The 17,451-nt window shown below is 40.3% G+C and overlaps 1 protein-coding gene across 4 annotated transcripts in view; it reads left to right on the forward strand.

The window, feature by feature from the left end:
• Nucleotides 1-6,298, forward strand: part of NCKAP1 (NCK associated protein 1) — a 58,741-nt gene extending 52,443 nt beyond the window's left edge. For 3 of the 4 annotated variants that reach the window (XM_027677927.1, XM_027677925.1, XM_027677929.1), the window contains 3 exons: nucleotides 2,257-2,366; nucleotides 4,531-4,620; nucleotides 5,136-6,298. In XM_027677927.1, the coding sequence (XP_027533728.1) occupies nucleotides 2,257-2,366; nucleotides 4,531-4,620; nucleotides 5,136-5,252 (317 nt within the window). In that variant the 3' untranslated portion in view covers nucleotides 5,253-6,298. The remainder of the gene's footprint in view (nucleotides 1-2,256; nucleotides 2,367-4,530; nucleotides 4,621-5,135) is intronic. The other variant, XM_027677928.1, reaches the window with a different exon arrangement.
• Nucleotides 6,299-17,451: the final 11,153 nt, after the last annotated feature.

Raw genomic sequence — 17,451 nt, forward strand, 5'->3', positions numbered from 1 at the left:
CTGGGGAGAAGTTCCATCTAGAACTCAAATAAGCCTGTATTAGGAGTTGGTACTGATTTTGTGAGACGTGGCCTCTGTGTTGCATAATTCTTTACTGAGTGGGTTCTTTTATTGAGAGGAAAAGAGTCTGGCAAAAGGAATACATAAAAAAAGTTCACTCTACAAAAATAACTGAACAAACAGAATAGACCTTGTCATTCCTGCCTTCCTTGCATAATACTACTTTTTTCTTGTGTTCTACCCTTCTTGTAGAACATCTGGCTTGAAACAATATAAATGCTATTTCCAGAATGTGAACTTAATAAATGCTGCTTTTTATGAAGTAAATTCCCAGGACAAATCCTGAATTTATCCATCAACAAGTCACAGATTTGAAGGAGTTTCAGGTTTCTAATCTGGCAAGAGATATCTCCCAAATACAGACAGTACTTGGACAGCTGTAGCATTGTCTGCATTCCCTCTGCCTTCTTCAAGATCAAGTCTGTTTCTTCCACTAGTTCCAGATAAAGGCTCAAACACTAACAGACCTTTACTTTTGTTCCTAGTAAGGAATCTGAACTGCTAATCAAATACCAGGCTAGAGGGCTGATTTGGCAACTACAGGCTGGAGTAGAACACTAGTCTGCAAGAGCCATAGCCTTTTCTAAATACTTGAAACCTGTTGCAGGTTGGAAGACAACAGTTCCTCATCTGAATTCCCTGGCTGATGCTTTTTCTACAGCCAGAGACATGAAATCACTTAAAAAAAAAAAATCAAACAAGTTTCTTCAAAAACAAATACGAATTTAAATCAGAATTAAGCAGAACAGATGTTCTTGACTAATGTTCACATAAAAATAAGAGAGAGAGTAGGAGTATCAATTTTTGGGGCCTGCTGGCGAAGATCCACAGGGCTCTTCACTGGGACCTACTAGTCAGCGGGACCCCTGGTGGCCTAGTGGTTGGGATGCGGCACTCTCACCGCTGCGACCCAGGTTCGATTCCTGGTCCCCCGGGCAGATGGAGCTCGTTAGCCCTGTGAGGTCATCCATCTATGAGAAGGTCACTCTAAACAAACCTACATCCTGAGGACCTCACTGCCATTGTCCAAGCTCGCTTGGCCCTGGCAGATGAACCTTAGGATTAAAGGGTGGACTCAGTTCAGCGCATGCTGTGTCTCACCTAAAAAATCCATTGCGCAGGCTGGAAAGGTAAAAGACCTTTCCCAAAATCTTCGTTTGCGAAGACTGGCCATACACATACTAGTCAGCATATCCATATACCAACCTGGATGGGGGGCTGAAGAGTGGGATGAGAAAATTTTCATATCATGTAAAGTTATTGAGGGTATCAGAGGAGTGAAAAGCTGCAGAGAGTTATTACGATACTGAGTAAATTGGGTAATGAAATGACAGATCCAATTAATTTGAAGTAATTTCATAGTGATATGCATGGGGAAAAATGGATTTTTCTCATGTGGAGTGATGGGGTCCAGCTGACCTTGCTATTCAAGCATGAAAATTGGAGTTATGATAAATGACTGAATGAAAAAATTAGCTCAGTGCTCAACAATGGTCAGAAAGAATTGGTAAGAGTCAGCAGTGTTTGCATGCTTGAGTGCTTGTTAACCCCTTCGAAGACCACTCCTTCTCATATGCTAGCATTTCCCTAAGATACTTGCCCAAGTGTCTGTTAATTTTGCTGTAAAGTGGTAGATTTGACTTAATTTGCCTAGAAGAGACTCCAGGCTTACTGAGGAGCAGTTCATCTGCTCTTTTTGAAAACTGGTGTCATGTAATCACCTTCCAGGGCTCTGAAGCCTGGGGGAATTTTAGGCAAGATGTTATATATGGCAATTAGCAATTCAACAGTTTTGCTCTTGAGTGCCTTTAAACCTCTTGGGAGAATACTGTCTGGGCATGAGAACTTCTTCATTTACACAGAGGAGGGAAAAAAATGGTCAATCAGCTTGAAAAAGTCCTGCTTGCACCTGTCTTTTAGCCCAGTCAAGTGTTAACACTTTTGTAGGAAACCAGATAAACTTCCATTATATTCCTTTGCCTTATTTCTGAAAGCCAGGGGGATCTTTGTCAGGTTGTTGTGACCATTTGGAAGGGAGATCAGTACTTCTGGTGGCAAGTTCAGTGTGCAAGAGTGCTTTGCTCCCACTGTGTTAGATGCAAAGTGTTGTTCTTCCATTGTGACAAGTCTCTTTGGTGATGTTTTCCAAGGAATACTGTCATTTTCAAACACTAATTTGCCTATGTTTTTGTTCAGGGCATTGCAACAACATCCACTGCTTGGCAAAAGCTATCAACCAGATTGCTGCAGCTTTATTTACCATCCACAAGGGAAGCATTGAAGACCGTCTTAAAGAATTTTTGGCTGTATGTATAACTTTATTTCCAATTGTTAAAATGTGCTGTTGATTTGGGATACAATGCAGCTGATTTCATAGAAATTTGCTTTTGTTGCACAAGAGAGAAGCATGTTGTTAATACAGGTCTATACACAGATTAAATTGAGCAGTAGTTCTTTATAGTCAGCTGTGTGTGATGTTGGAAAGCAACTGGAGCAAATCAGTACAGGTGTCATAATTTTTTTTCAGTACAGTCTTTAGTATTTTAGTACATACCATCTCTCACATTGTGTGGCCCATGACTGGAAAAAGAAATGTGCAGTGCATATAAAATCAAGATTCTGTCTAGCAGACTTTTTCCCATGAAGTTGAGCACTTCAGTCACCTTCTTTGAAAAAGTAAAATAAACTCCAGAATGGCTCCAAAATGTCCCTTTTGACGTGCCTGTCCTTCTTAAACACAAACTGCTGGGTAGCAGCACATTACAGAGCTAGTTGGGAAAAACAGGTTTTTTTAGGCTTCAGTGTAGGTTGAAGATGAAAGCTGCTGAAATCCTTAGTGATGCTTAGAAAAAAATCAAAAGCCCTCAGGTGATGGTGATGTGTTTTAAATACATTTTGGTGTGCTGCTTGAGCAGAAATTGAATTTTTAAAGTGGCTCTTAATTAGCCAATACTTGAAGGAAACTAGAGGCTAAAACAGCAGCTTCACTTAAATTTTTAAAAATTGCTGCTGATTTTGAGTGGTTCTTGATTTTTTTTTTTGTTTCTTTGGTGCTGAAATGGGGAAAAAAATAACCCTTCCCTCCTTATTTTAGGTAACTTTCTGTAACCAGAAGTTCACAGAAACAATTTTTCTTTTTTTTTTAATTAGAAGAATTTTTCACTTCTGGAAATTCATTGCATTTTGTAAAACAGGAAGAAAACCTATGGCCATTGACCTTGTCTAATGCAACTACTGGCTGTGAAAGATTAAAGAGAAATGGTTGTATCAAGTTGCATACATTTGACAAGTGAAGGAAACCAGTATAGTTTCGTGAGATAAAAACACTTTTGGTATGAGGTTTGCATTTTTTCACTGTTCATGGACTGCTTTCAGACCACTGCTTTTACTGCACAGACCATGACTTGATAGTCAGATATTTTGTTAATTTTTCTTTTCTAGCACCTTTTATGTATCACTTACTGTTAGTCTGAAAGAAATTCACATTTCTCTCTCGAGTTAAAATGTACTGCTGGAGATGATCTGCTTTCCTGTCCAAGTTAATTAAATATGAAAGCAACTTAGGAGGCTGTTTAATGTGATGAGTACGTACTAAGCATCTTTTGAAGTGTGTACACTGACTTCACATTACAAATTGATTCATGACAGAATTTGTTCAAGAGGAATATTGATTTAGATTTTTAACTTAGTGCTCTAATTTAAATCCATTTCTGGTAAACATGTGGTTTAGGCACGTTGCCAGTTCGTGGTGTGAGGGCATAAATGATGATGTACATCTGAAAGTGGGAAGGGTTTTTTTTTTCAAATTTCTGTAAGGCATGAAAACATGCAGTATCAAGGCATCTGTAAATTAGGTCTTTTACTGTTTTCTGTGATCCTGAGGTTGTAAATACGTAAGTGCATGTTAGAAGTTTCTAGGATGCCTTCTAAAACTAGGAAAATAGGTTGCTCGTGGTTTGATGAAATATTATTAATTAACAGTTAGGATGACATTTCTTTAATGCTTAGGCAGTAAAATTTAGCTTTTCCTTCTATATCAAAATGGGTACAATTTCAAGCAATTAAAACTTCAATCCCTTTATATCTTACAAAAATGCAGTAAGTCGATATGTATATTGGAAATATACAGTCAGAAATATGTATGTTGGAAAGGACAGAGGAGTCAGACTTTGATCCCATGGGAGTTCTGTCATTAATTTCAGTAGACTTTATAATTGTCAACCAATGATTACAATTAAAAGTTCTCTGCAATAAATTAATGTCCCTTTTGTATTGAAATAGCACATGTCACTACTAGGAATAAACAAATACAGCTCACTGAGACTAAAGCCCAGTGGTTCACGTGCTCAGGATTACTTTCCTTGGTCATTATTAGTACAGCTCAGAGTCCCTTGGCTGTGTGTAACAAAATAGCAGAAGCCCATCAATGCCTTGTTTTATTTATTGCTTTGAAATACTCGTTTTCCGTAGCTTGCATCATCCAGTCTGCTGAAGATTGGCCAGGAAACGGACAAAACTACTACAAGAAACAGAGAATCTGTTTACCTACTACTAGACATGGTGAGCATTTGTGTGTTCTGTTTGTGCTCCTAACTCAAGGAATAGGCTTCATGGTGCGTTATTCAGCCAGGGGTTTTTGGGTGTCACCATGGGCATTGCAGCTCCCAGACTGGTGGAAATTTTAGTGTCCTTCTTCCTGGCATTTCAAGGTTCAGGATTTTTTTTCTGGTCCTCCAAACACATGCACACGTTTTTGCCGTTGTCCTTTGTTGTTCAGATCATTGTCATTGTTCACTTTAGTACATATGACACTAAAATGAAACTTCACATTAAAGAACCACTGTTCAGAGGTTTCCTTTCAGTATTCTGTATCTTTTGGAAGATGACTGCATATATAGGAAAGCTTTTAGAAGCGGTGCGTTTATAGCAGTGTTTCTCCCCTGCATTTAAACTTTGTCCTATTTATTTCTGCCTTGAAACATGTGGGTGGTTACTGCAGGCCAGTTCAGAATAGATTATCAGCAGCAGGCAGTAAAAGGTGTTCTGCAAAACCTTGTGTTTCTGGTATTTTTCAGATTGTGCAGGAGTCTCCATTCCTGACAATGGATCTCTTGGAGTCTTGTTTCCCTTACGTCTTGCTGAGAAATGCATACCATGCTGTCTACAAACAAAGTGTCACATCCTCTGCCTAAGTATCTACTCACTGGAGATAAGACAAAGCACGCATCTATGTGGCCTCAGTTTTATCTGTAAACTGTGGAGCTATTTTACTTTATGGCCTGATGAACAGTTTTTGTGAATTATAAACTTTTTCCATAAAGTTGTATTCCTGATCAAGTGGTTTCTTAATATGGTTGTACTACAATATAAGCTTGGTTGATTTTAGGTTGCACATTCATGGAAAATCTTTTTTTCTCATTTCTTCCTTTTTTTTTTTAACTTTAGAGCATCAGTTATGTTTTAAAAATACTACTTCTGCTATATGTTTTTTGATATTGATCATGCAAAACAAAAATTGCTTGTTTATTTCCCAGAATAAAAAATGTATTTAGTGATTATTTTAGATAGTGTAGCTTTCATCTGTGTGTAAATTATTTCATATAGGGAGAGTTATAATCTTGTACCTATTGTTCTTATTGAAAACAAATATTGGATGTGCATTTCTGTGAAGTAATTACAGCATTTCTAGTTTTATTTTGAAACCTTCACCGATCTATGTACTATGACACTATCTAACATTAAAAATGTTATAGGACTGCTTATCCTACAAACAGAGATCCTCTCCCGATACTCTTAAACAACAGCAAGTGGTGGTGTTTGTATAAAGCATAGTGGAAATTTTTTTTAAACTAACTTCTGTGGTGCCCTGTTGGCATTAACACTACCATTGTACCCTGCTGTATAATAAACATTCTTACACATTTATCACATGTTGATAACATGTTAGTCCTTAACCACTTTTTATATGTTTTAAATTTTTGAAATTCAAGTGTACCTTCCATAACATACAATAAACACTAGACTGTATTATCTGTAGGTGAATTATTTTTAATATAAATGTTATCCTAGTATTTTAAGCTTAAACTGTGCTGTTGTGCATTGATTTACATCTCACAGTTCATTAAATATCAATCCTTAGAGCTTTTATGTGAAGACTTCTTTTAATCCTTCACCTTTTGGCTTCTGCGATACTGAATCTTGTAAAAAGTTGGAAGAAGGAATTAAAACAATGTAAAAAGTGTCAGTTTAGTGCCATTATCCTTTAAATCTTACTTTTACACAATGAAGCGAGAGCAGCATTTATAGAGTCCGTAGCGATGCCGGTTGTACCCACAGAAATGTGTATTGTTAAAGTATAAAACTCTAAATAATCCTAGAACAGGCGAGTGTTGCTGAAACCGTAACATCAGGCATGACTGAGACAGATGTATAATAGGCCTTTTTTTTTATCAGTCGTGCAAATTGGCCTGCAGGATAGCGTGGGCTCATTTAGCCTGAAAGCTGACCAGATGGTTGTGCTCTGTAATCCCCAGCATATAAAAGCTGTGTGTTCCTCAACAGGCTCTGGACATTGTATAGAGCCCCTGTTCTTGGTGCAACTTCTGTGCATGCTGGTAACTTTTTCTATTATGAAAGAGCTGTTGTGTGCTCAGTTACAATAGCTTCCTCTGTCCAGAGGAAAAAAGTACTGGAATAAAATTGTCCTAAGGAAGTAAGACAGTACATCTATATTTTTTCTAATTATGCATTTTATGTTATAATCATGGAACTGTTTTTTAAATTGATAATTTAATAGCATAATGAATAAGTTTGTTCATAAAGAAATTAGGTTGAATGCAAGACTTAGGAGTTCTATTCTGTAATATTTATAATCTAATACATTCAAATGTCCTGATTTCAATTAAGATTTTGATTGTAATGTAGCCTTTTGTGGAAAAACAATGCCTGTTTTCAAGATGGACTCTTGAAAAACTCAAGTTTAAGAAATAACCTATTTTGTGTCTTTAATCCTTTTAAGTACAGAGTGATTGTATGTGTCTGTTTACCTTGGATCTCTGTTGGCTTTCCACTGTCTGAGGTGTTACAGAACCAAGCCTAGGACATAGGTAATCACTGACAAATAGGTGATGAGGACAGTGTCTCTGCAAGAAGCTGCTTCTGACACAACTGGATCAGATTTAGTCATGGGCCTTTCAGACTCGGTAGTTTCTGTGGGACCCTTTACATATATGTGGTGTCTGGCACACAGATCTCTGAGGTGATGCCTTTTCATCTGCCCTTCCTGCAGGAATCTGGGCCAGCTCAGAACCAAATGGAAGAACAGGAGAGTTGGGGAAGAATCATGGACTCATCCATGTTTGGGTTGGGATGGGAGGGTGTCCTTGCTTGGTTCTTGCTGCATTTTTGTCGTTTCTGGTTTCAGCTGAGGTATTGCTGCACTATTTAGGGTTCAGCCTGCTTGTGGAAGGCAGAGCACATCAAGCACAGTCCTCAAGGCAACCTGTGTCCATGCACTGCACAAACTGTCGTAAGCCCGGTAAGCCAAGTTTGTTGGGGAAGAAGGAAGAGAAGGAATTCTCCCTCTGGAGCCTGCAACACCATGTCCACAGCTTAGTAAGTTCAGCTGTTGCCATTGTATGTCAAGTCATCTCAGGTGGCCTTTTGTGCGTTTCCAGATGTGTTTGTAATTCCTGGAGCCTGAAGCACAGACGGCTGGGCTGAGCTGGTCCCATATGGAGTCAGTTTGGATCAAATGTCTAATCTGTGGGGGAGGGCTCTCTGCCCTGTGAGAGTGTGGAAGAAGAATGTCCTGTTGCTGCCCAGAAAACTATTTTTATAGTTAAAAAAGATGTCTGTCAAGACAAAAGATTACCATTAAAAAAAAGGGCTCCTTTTAAACCTTTTTTGCTGTAGCAATTTGTTTTCTATATAGGAAAAGGAATTGGTAACCAAACTTGACACTTGGACTATACTAGTTTTGATGCACTGGAGAATGGCATTCTTTCTCCCCAGAAAATTTTGAAACAAGGCTGGTGATTTGAGGACAGATAGGAGCCTTCTCCAGCAGGTCATCGTGGGCTTGTATGACTTCAGAGCTTATTCATTCCAGATTCAAGAATTCTGGACCATAAGTGAATATGCCTTGTGTCCAAACTGTGTTTTTGCCAAAAGTTTCCCTGGTCCTGGGATTCAGCATTGTGATTCAGACTGAAGAGTGAACCTTCCATTATTTACCAGTAACTTACAAATTCTGTAAGTTCAGGTATGTCTGAGCTAATGCTGTAACATTTTATTGGTGAATTGTTCCCTTGAGCTGAATCAAACTCAAAGCTGGGTTTTTAGGTGTAGCAAATGAACCTGTTGAATCAGTGAAAGGTTTTTTTAGACACAGGCTTCAAATTGTTCTCACATTCTAATTCAGGTGCCTTTTAATGCCGTAATGGATTTTGGATACTATAGAAGTAATTTATTGCAGTTGTATTCTCTACTAAACTGGGCTGATAAATTAAGGACTGAAAGAATACAGGAAAACTCCTTCCATTTCAATCCTTGTGACTATTCTAAGGCCTGAGGCTAACCCTGAAATGTGGACATGGCTGGCAGTGCTAAGCAAGGTAATTTAAATGGCAGCTACACATATTTGATTGGGTTTCATGGACGAGAACCACTGCTTTCAGTGTTGTCAAATAAACATTTTCAAAAATAATAGAGTTCTTCCTATATTTTTCTTTAAGTAGAATTTTTGAATCATCTTTATGGTAAAGGTAAATCTTCCCCTGAAATGGCAGAAGTTTTTTTGCTTGAATTGACCACTCCTTGTATAGTTTTTGCTATTTGTCATGTTACAAAGTCTGTAAATATTTGTACCAACTCATAACAAAATCAAAATGTCCCCCTGACCTGTATCCAAAAACATATTCATTTGCTATTAGTCATGCTTTTTCTAGCACTGCTGGGTCAAAACGACCTGTTCACTGGATATAGTGTCAATGTGTCTTACGTAATTCAGGAAGAGAAACTGTGAGTATTAAAATCAGAATGAAAAGCGTATGTTGAGCCTCATGTGAAGTAACAGTGTTTGAATAGTTTTTTATGTAGGCTTCCAGGCTATTGCCTTGCTCATGATCATAGTAATCTCACTAAATGCCTTCTCACAAAAACGAAGGTAAATAATAAAGAACTAGACTGGCACCTGTGAGTACAGGTGTGAGCTGCAAAGCTGTTACAGCTGAGTGTTTGAAGCACCGGTGCTCATAAATCCAGTTCATTGTCCACTAACCACATACTGTCATATCTTGTCAGGTCTCACTTCAGGTTGCAGCTGGAATATGGGAAAGGCTTTATTTCAGGTTACCTGCAAACTCTTCTTGGGCTCCCTGCCCTTGCCTTTGAGTCTGGCTAAATTTGAGGGAACCTCGGTGGGCAGCCAGTGCAGAAAACAGAAGTCTTGTGTTTGGCAGGAGCAGGATTATTTCCTAATACAAAGTAAATTATCTTTTTAACAACAGCAAGGACACAAACTCAGCAACAATGAAACCATTCCTTGCATAGTCACACAAAAGAACGAGAAGTAAAACAACAAATGCACTGTAAATTAAGATTATGCTAATTATGGTGATACAGAAGAGGACTGAAAAGGGAGGTAAGAGAGGAAAGTGCTCATGACAGAGTGCTCAGAGAATATCAGAAGGACATTGCTCAGTGACTCTGATTCCATTTTGTGACCCTGAAATCATTTGATACTTTGTGGGTTAAATCTGTATTGTCTCTCACAGACTTCAGAATTGCATTTAAAAATTTCAGCTGAAGTGTCTTCTTTATTCCACACTCTGTGTGAAGCAAACTTACCTGGCTTTGGGATAATTTGTAAATAAAGGATCCTTGCAAATGTAAAACTTCAAGGTGTCTTACTATGAGCATGTTTGCCAAGACCGAGTCAGCAGAACTGGATAGGACCAGCTCTCTTGTGCCTGTTATAAAACACTAGAGGTACTGGTGTGTGATGTTTAGATTTAGTTCCATGTATGTCTAAAGTGGAAGATGTCAGGAATGATGCTGAGTGATCAGTTAAGTGAAAATGTTCATCTCAGCAGTTTTCTATTTTGGATAACAAGTCACTTCAGAGGGCCGAGCCTGTGGTACTCGCTTTAGAGGTAACTTTATTAAGGGATAAATTGCACCGCTGTTTCCATACCAATTTTTGTTTGAGTGCTAAGAAAATATTTTAAGTTTTATCTAGTAAAAGCTCAGAGGGAAACTAGCAAAAAGACAGGTAAAATGTATCTGAATTTTATCATATAATACTAATTGTTCACTGGCTAATCCATGGTGCTGCAGGCACTGGTTCAAAGTGGTCACAGCCCTTTGCTAAGGAGTGTGTGGAATCAGAGTTCCTTTGTCTTAAATGTCTCTTCAGCTGGTGGAAGTGGATTTTGTTGGCAGAGCTGACACTTAGCACATTTGCCATAGGTATCAGATGCCTCTCAAGGAGGGTCTTGGAGCATTTTAAAGCAACATCACCTCAGAGCTTCTCAAAATCCCAGTTGCTGGCAGAAGATCCAAGTGGTAAAGAAGTTGTGTATTGGTGTCGGAATTTTGCAGGTAGGACATGGGGACAGAGAACTGTGAGTAAGGGCACAGCCTCTGGTGTAACACTGAGGTCCCTGGACTCCAGCTGCCAGGTGTACATGCTTTTAAGGACTCAGTGACCCCAGAGTGCAGGGGAGAGTAAAATTAAAGGCAGTGATAACCACTGAGGGCCATTTTAAAACCTTGACTCAAGTGGGACGGGGCTGTGAGAGCATGAGTAGTTTGCAAAAGCATTGGAGCTGAGATGCAATGCAGGCAAAACCCCTACTGCCTTTTCCCTAAGGAAAGCTCCCAGTAAAAAATCCCATGGTACTGGAAAATAGCTTTTTCTAAACTTGTATTCTAATGATTCCAGCGTGGTGACTGACAGCCCTACGAACAGAGGACAGGCTCATCGGGTATTTGTCCTTGGTGAGCAGGGAAAATACACAAGCTTTTCTAAGTCACAAAACCTTGATCAGGTTTATTCCTGCCCAGTTAAACTGGCAAATATTTGTATGTATGCTTGTGAGCTACATTGCTAAAAAAGGATATGTGTTTCCAGTTTTAGTAAGCAAGCCTGTAGCGTCAGGGAGGAGAAAAAAGCAACGTTCTTGTAGGAACTGTCTATAAATGTGGGGGGAAAAAAACCCAAACAACATGCCTTAGCCTGAGAAAAGCTTGTTGGGAGGTTAGTTTTATGGATCTTGTGAAAGCAATACTAGGGGAGGGACAGCGAAATGGCCACACTTAAAACCTATAAATATTTCCTGGGAAAATGCCACTAGCTTTTTCCTGTTTCACTTGAGCTATGGAAGGTTGTTGAGTAGAGAGGTAAAGCAATTTTAAACATTTATTTCTCAACCCCGTCACCGTATTTTTTAAATTTTTTTTTTTAATTTCTTAGTTAAAATAAATACTTAATATCATGAGAATACAACTGGAGAGAGATAAGCATGTTAATGTCCTGGGCATGAATTTTATTCTGCCACAACTGAATGTGTGGGATGAAGAACTATGATCTGAAAGTCCCCAAGTTCCCAAAATATTCCCCAAATCACGTTTTATGGGGGAGGGAAGAGCTTTAGTATGGCCTGGTGCGTACTGTGAAGGTCCTGTAAATCACTGGACATACTGAATGCTGTGGACTGCTGCAAAGGGCTGAAAGAAGAACAAGATCCACTTTAGGCTGTGGATTATTAATGTCTAATGGCTTCACACTTAACTAATTTGTGGATTTATATTTAGAGACCACTAGCTCTTCCTTAATTTTTGGGTACCTTTCTATACCTACTTCTCCCCTTATTGATACCTCTCACGGAAGTAAAAATAAAGTGGCAAAACCTGGAACACCCTCACAAAGTCACAGCAGCAGCTGCAGCCTCAGCAACTCTGCCCGATTTTAAATCTTTTCAGTAAATCAGAAATTAGATGAGGAGCTGAATTGTGAAGTTTAAAAATAAGCACCGGGGAGCTACCCCTGTGGAAGGCAGCCGTGTGTGCTCCCTATGTCCGGGTCTGAGGGAGCGAGGGGCGGGCGAGGCATTCCCGTGAGGCAGCTGGGAACCTTCCCCTGGGAGAGTTAAAAACTTCTGTGCATCTGGGTGGGCTTCTTAATGTGAAATTGTTCTTACAATTTCATAGTTTTTGACTTTCTAGAGCATCTGCTGTTTGTGTGGCCCTGCAGGTGTGTCAGTAGAAGCTGTCAGGAAAGGCAGTGTTTCTTCTCCCACATTTGGTGTGAGGTTTCCAGACAGAGCCCTTTGTGATCCCAAATACACACACACTGGTTTGGCTTCTACTTACAGGTAATACTTTTTCCTAGGGCACATCAAGCCCAATGAGCTCCCCCTGAAATGAGTGGTGAGTCTGAGTTTCAGCACCTGGTGATATTAGGCTGGTACTGCAAAACTCAGCTGTTTGTGCAGGGCTTATTTTTAGGCATGGGTGGGATTCGGTGCTTAATGGTGCTGGACACTGCTAATAAATCTGGGTAAGCAGCAGAAGAGGCAGGTGGGTAAGCAGCAGAAGAGGCAGGCTCTGACCATGCAACCAGAGAGGTTGTAAATCTGAAACAGTGAATTTATGGTTTAACAGAATTAAATTCTGAGTGGTTATGGCCTTTAAGCCATACCTCTCAAATTATTTCTGCAGTGGCCAGACTAGAAATGCTGCATAATGTATAGGGCATTATAGAAATTTGCAGGGTTTTTTTTTTTTTGGTTTTAAACACTCCATCTGGAGGTAATTGTAACTTGGAGAGGGCTCAGTGGATGCTGTTGTGTCTCTAGCATAAGCCAGGGTGGGAGGGAAGGATGTATTTTTTGTTATCTGCATGGGCATCGTAATAGGGTACAACAGTTTGTCACGTTGGAATAATGAACTGAATGCATTGAAATGGAATATCTGTACATAATGCTACCACAGAGGCTATCTTGGGTGTCATAAACTTGTGAACAAGAGTTTAAACAAAAAAAAAAAAAGGAAAAAACTGTCTGCTGGGAAGCAAAGCAGCTGAGCATCCTTCCCGGTGTCCCCTCCTATGCAGCAGCAGGTCCCCCCACCCAAGCAAGAACACTAATCAGGACACTAATCAGTCAGTACAGTTAATCTGTGACTGTAATCTTTGTCTTTGTCCTGGGGAATTGGTGTATAAACACAGACCTATGAGGAACAGGGGAATTAAGTGCAAATGGAGCTACTTTGCTCTGAAGCACGGGCAAATGCTTTCCCAGTCCTACGTCCATGAGCCTGGGTACTGACTAACTAACTGTGCTTTTACTGCCTCCAAATTTAAGATGTGCTGTCCCAAAGGAAAAGATGGGAGTTCTGTCCATTGCTTTACTTGATGTGTGCTAACCCACGGAATCAGGAGAGCTGGGGGCATCGTAATTCCAGCTAAACAAGGAAGAGCAGCGCTTCTCCTCCACTGGAATCTCTTGGCTCAGTTTTGCACGATATATTGCACTGAAAGTGAGCTGGGAGGATTCAGGGAGGGTGGCAAAGACACATCAGGAAGTTGAGCTTTGTGTCTTCTGCTCTAGGTCCCCTCAGAATGGCTGAGTGCTCCGAGAAGCACATACCGCTTTCAATAAATATGCAGGAACACTAATCCATGTTGCAGTGTCCAGGTGGAAAATCAGTGTTGCAGGTAGTGAACTTCAGTATTGAGGAGCTGTAAACCCTGACATGGCCACAAAAATCTGGGAAAAATCCCAAGCAGCAAACAAAATCACCCTGCAAAATGAGACTGCTGTGGGAGAGGTATGTGAGTGTGTTTCTGTGTGCACAGACTGAAAGCCTGTAATATGCAATATTGAACAGAATTGGCCTGATTTTGTCTTTGAAATCCATGTTAATTAGGCTTCTTGATATGTAAAGATAAAGCAGCATATTTTCCTAGCCATACTATTAATTTTACCCGTAAGATGGATGCAAAACACTGGGCAAATACATTTTTCTTTTTTTGCTGGGACTTCAAGAAGGCAGGTAATGTGAGGAAATATTAATATGAAAAAACTTATTCTAGGAGGCATACAGACCCTGAGGGCAAGGGATAGTTAATAATGAGCTGTCTAATAAAAACAGCCCCAAAAATTGCAGTCTGAAAGACTGCATTAAAAGTCATCCATGGAGAAGCTTGAAAGATTATTAAAATAAAGAATAGTCTCCTGTGTTTTTTGTACCTGAGGGAGCTGAAACAAGACCCTGGCTGGAACAGGAAATGTACAATAAATCCCATTTTTATGACTCTGTAAGTCAATGATTTTATGGTTTTAGTAACAGCTGTGTAAGAAGTATTTTAGGGTTTTGTTTTCGGTGAGTTGCTTGGTTGTTTTTGGTTTGTGGTTTTGTGTTTGTTTTTCTAAGGCAGTGTATAGGAGCAAATTAAGTCATATGTAATCCTGAGATTGCTAAAGAAAGGTTCAGGAAAACAAAAACCTGTTCTAAAGAAGTATTTTTATCTCAGCTATTTTTATTCTTAGGAACAGCCTGAGTAGATATGGTCACACTTGCACCTTTTTTCAGTTGGAATGGGCAGGAGCAAACCATAAACCACAGTCCCTGGTTTATAAACAACAGCCCACTGGGCCCTTGGGCAGCCTGAACTGGGAAGACAATGGGAAGTCCCCCAAGCATGGGGTGAACTTGCACCTTCTCTGAACACTGTTGCAGGTCAGTGATCTCAAGAGTCTGGCAGAACATGCAAACTGAAAGGAGAAAGGTGATTTTTATTATAATGTCACCTAAAACTTACAGCCTAACATAGGCTGTTCCCTACTGTGCCAGTGGGGTTTATGTTATCTAAAATACAAATGTGCCTGCACACATGGGCCCTGCATCTTTGGCAGAGTTGCTACACAAGGAAAAATGACACGTGTTCTGCATTTTTTCCTGATCTTTGCTCTGATTTTTCTTTTCTGAATTTCATGGAATCACAGAATGGCTTGGGTTGGAAGGACCCTTAAAGATCGTCTCATTCCAGCTCACTGCCATGGACAGGGACACCTTCCACTAGACCAGGTTGATCATATCTGCTCAATCCATCAAATCTCGCCTTGAACATTTCCAGGGATGGGACAGCCACACCTTCTCTGGGCAACCTGTGCCAGAGTCTCACCACCCTCACAGGGGAGAATTTCTTTCCCATGTCCAGTCTAAACCTACTCTCTGTCAGTTTGAAGCCATTCCCTCTTGTCACTACATACTCTTGTTTGTTTTAGACACAGATTCATTTCTCAAAAGCTCATAGACTATGAAGTTAAATGCCTCCACAATATCTACTTAGTATCTTTCCTCTTAGAAATGTAAATACAGATTTGTTGATCTGCTGAATTCTGCCCCAGGCTGGACTAGATGCTACATGGTTTGAGCTGGGCTTTCATCCTTCCTGTGCCTCCTCTGACACGCCCTGCTCACAGAGGTAAACTGCTGGGATGGGTACAGGGGGATGTTTCATGGCCCTAAAGGGAGACTATTGCACTTGAGGATAGAACTGATGCTAACAAATGCCCTTGGGAGTGCCTGAGCTGCAGCATGTTCGTCTTGGCCAAACCCGTATGCGTTTCTTACCGTTGCAAAGAAGGCTTCAAATTTCAGTTTTATTTTTTAATAAGGTCATATTTCTATTTAGTAATGCGGTAGCTCCAGCTTAAACTTGAAATACATATATTTCTATATTTTTAGCCATGAAGTTTTGCTGGTGTACAGTTCTACCAGTGGAGCAGGACATCAGAGCATCTCAGCCAGCTCTTGCTTCTTAAATCTGTTGCTGTTTATCTGACTCCCATAAGAGAAAAACAAGGATAGAAGGGGGAAAAACAGACACTATGTAAAGGAAAAAACAGTAAAGCAATAAATTAATGCCAGGCATCTGGAAGCAGTTCCTTACTCAGTTTCCTTCTGGGAAAGGGTGCAACAACAAACCCCACAATCCCTTTTCATCCTCTTTGCAGCCTTCCTCATGCTGCTCTGTTTCTGCATCCTCAAATAAAGTTGGTCAGCCATTCCAGAGCTGTGAGGGTTTTCCAACCACCTCCCACTGAAATCCATCCTTATGGCACTCCAAGGCAACACGGTTTTTTTAACTGAGGCTATGGATGAGTAAGTTGGGCCCTGGGCAGTACTATGCACTGCTGTGGGTTACCGTGGCTCTTGTGGAGCATAATCACAATAATAAACTTTTTCTGTAATTTTTGTATGAGCTACTCCAGAGGCAAATCCCTGCCTTGGGCCTCAGCCCCACCGAGCTGTTGTTTATTCTAGGAAATTACTCTGTGTGATACCACGGGCTCTATTATTATTCTTTAAATTCATAGGTCTGTACCAACCTCCCAAAGCCCACCAGGAAACTCATAGGCAGGCCGTGCTGATCCTAGCTTGCTGCCTGGGCACACTTTTATTAAGAAATTCTTGCTGGTCATGCATGACATCGAGCTGACAGAATGATGACACCATGGTTTGACTAAACCCTTCTGGAGTTGTCCAAGCTTAGGAATCCAGTTGCTGTCACCAACCACCCCCAGAGGTTTAGCATTGCCCTTATTGATGGAAAGTGTAGAAAGAGATTTTGTTTTCTTCACGGAATCTTGAGAAAGTGGTGGGAGAGAAGAGAATTCCCAACAGTGGCGTGGTGGCACACAAAGTAAAAACTACTTATTTTGAGATTGGTGGCAAATTCCAGATAGCACAGGGCACACTTTCTCCCCCTAGTCCCCATTTTAAGTACGTGCACCTATTTTAGTTCCAGTTGGCAGTTTCAGTGTTGTGCAGCAACTGCATGTGAGGACACAGAGCAGGTTGTTGGTTTGCTCTTTTCCTCCGGCTGCTTTATTTCCCTGCCAGTGGAACCTCTCCACCTGCAGGGTAAAGCACTGCAGCTGCACTGTCATAGCATGAAACCACAGCCCTCTTCTTTGCTGTCTCTTTTCTGCTTTACCAGCCTCCACACCTTTAAAAAAAGACATGCAGTGTCATCTCATGTGGACTTGGGGTTAAAAAATTAAATTTATTTAATTGATAGCCTTATAGCAGCCATAGGAATATTCAGCATTATCCTATTTCCTACAAAGCATAGGATATGTTTTAAAAGCCGTCCTGTGCAGTTATGAATTCTAAAACAGATTGGAGGCAATCTGAAAAAAATATTCCCAGAAATAAAATAGAGAGATGAGAAAATGTCATGTTGTTCGTTCATGGCACTGGCTCCTCTGCATTGCTCTGGCCCATCTCGCTGGACTCAGGTACCCTGGGATGCATCACTTCCACATCCATCATCTGTCAGGTAGGGTCCCAGTATATTCAGTTCCCAACCAGGTGGAT

This window comes from Neopelma chrysocephalum, unplaced genomic scaffold (genome assembly GCF_003984885.1).
Source record: "Neopelma chrysocephalum unplaced genomic scaffold, ASM398488v2 Primary Assembly neopelma1_44, whole genome shotgun sequence".
In the NCBI taxonomy this organism is placed as follows: Eukaryota; Metazoa; Chordata; class Aves; order Passeriformes; family Pipridae; genus Neopelma; species Neopelma chrysocephalum.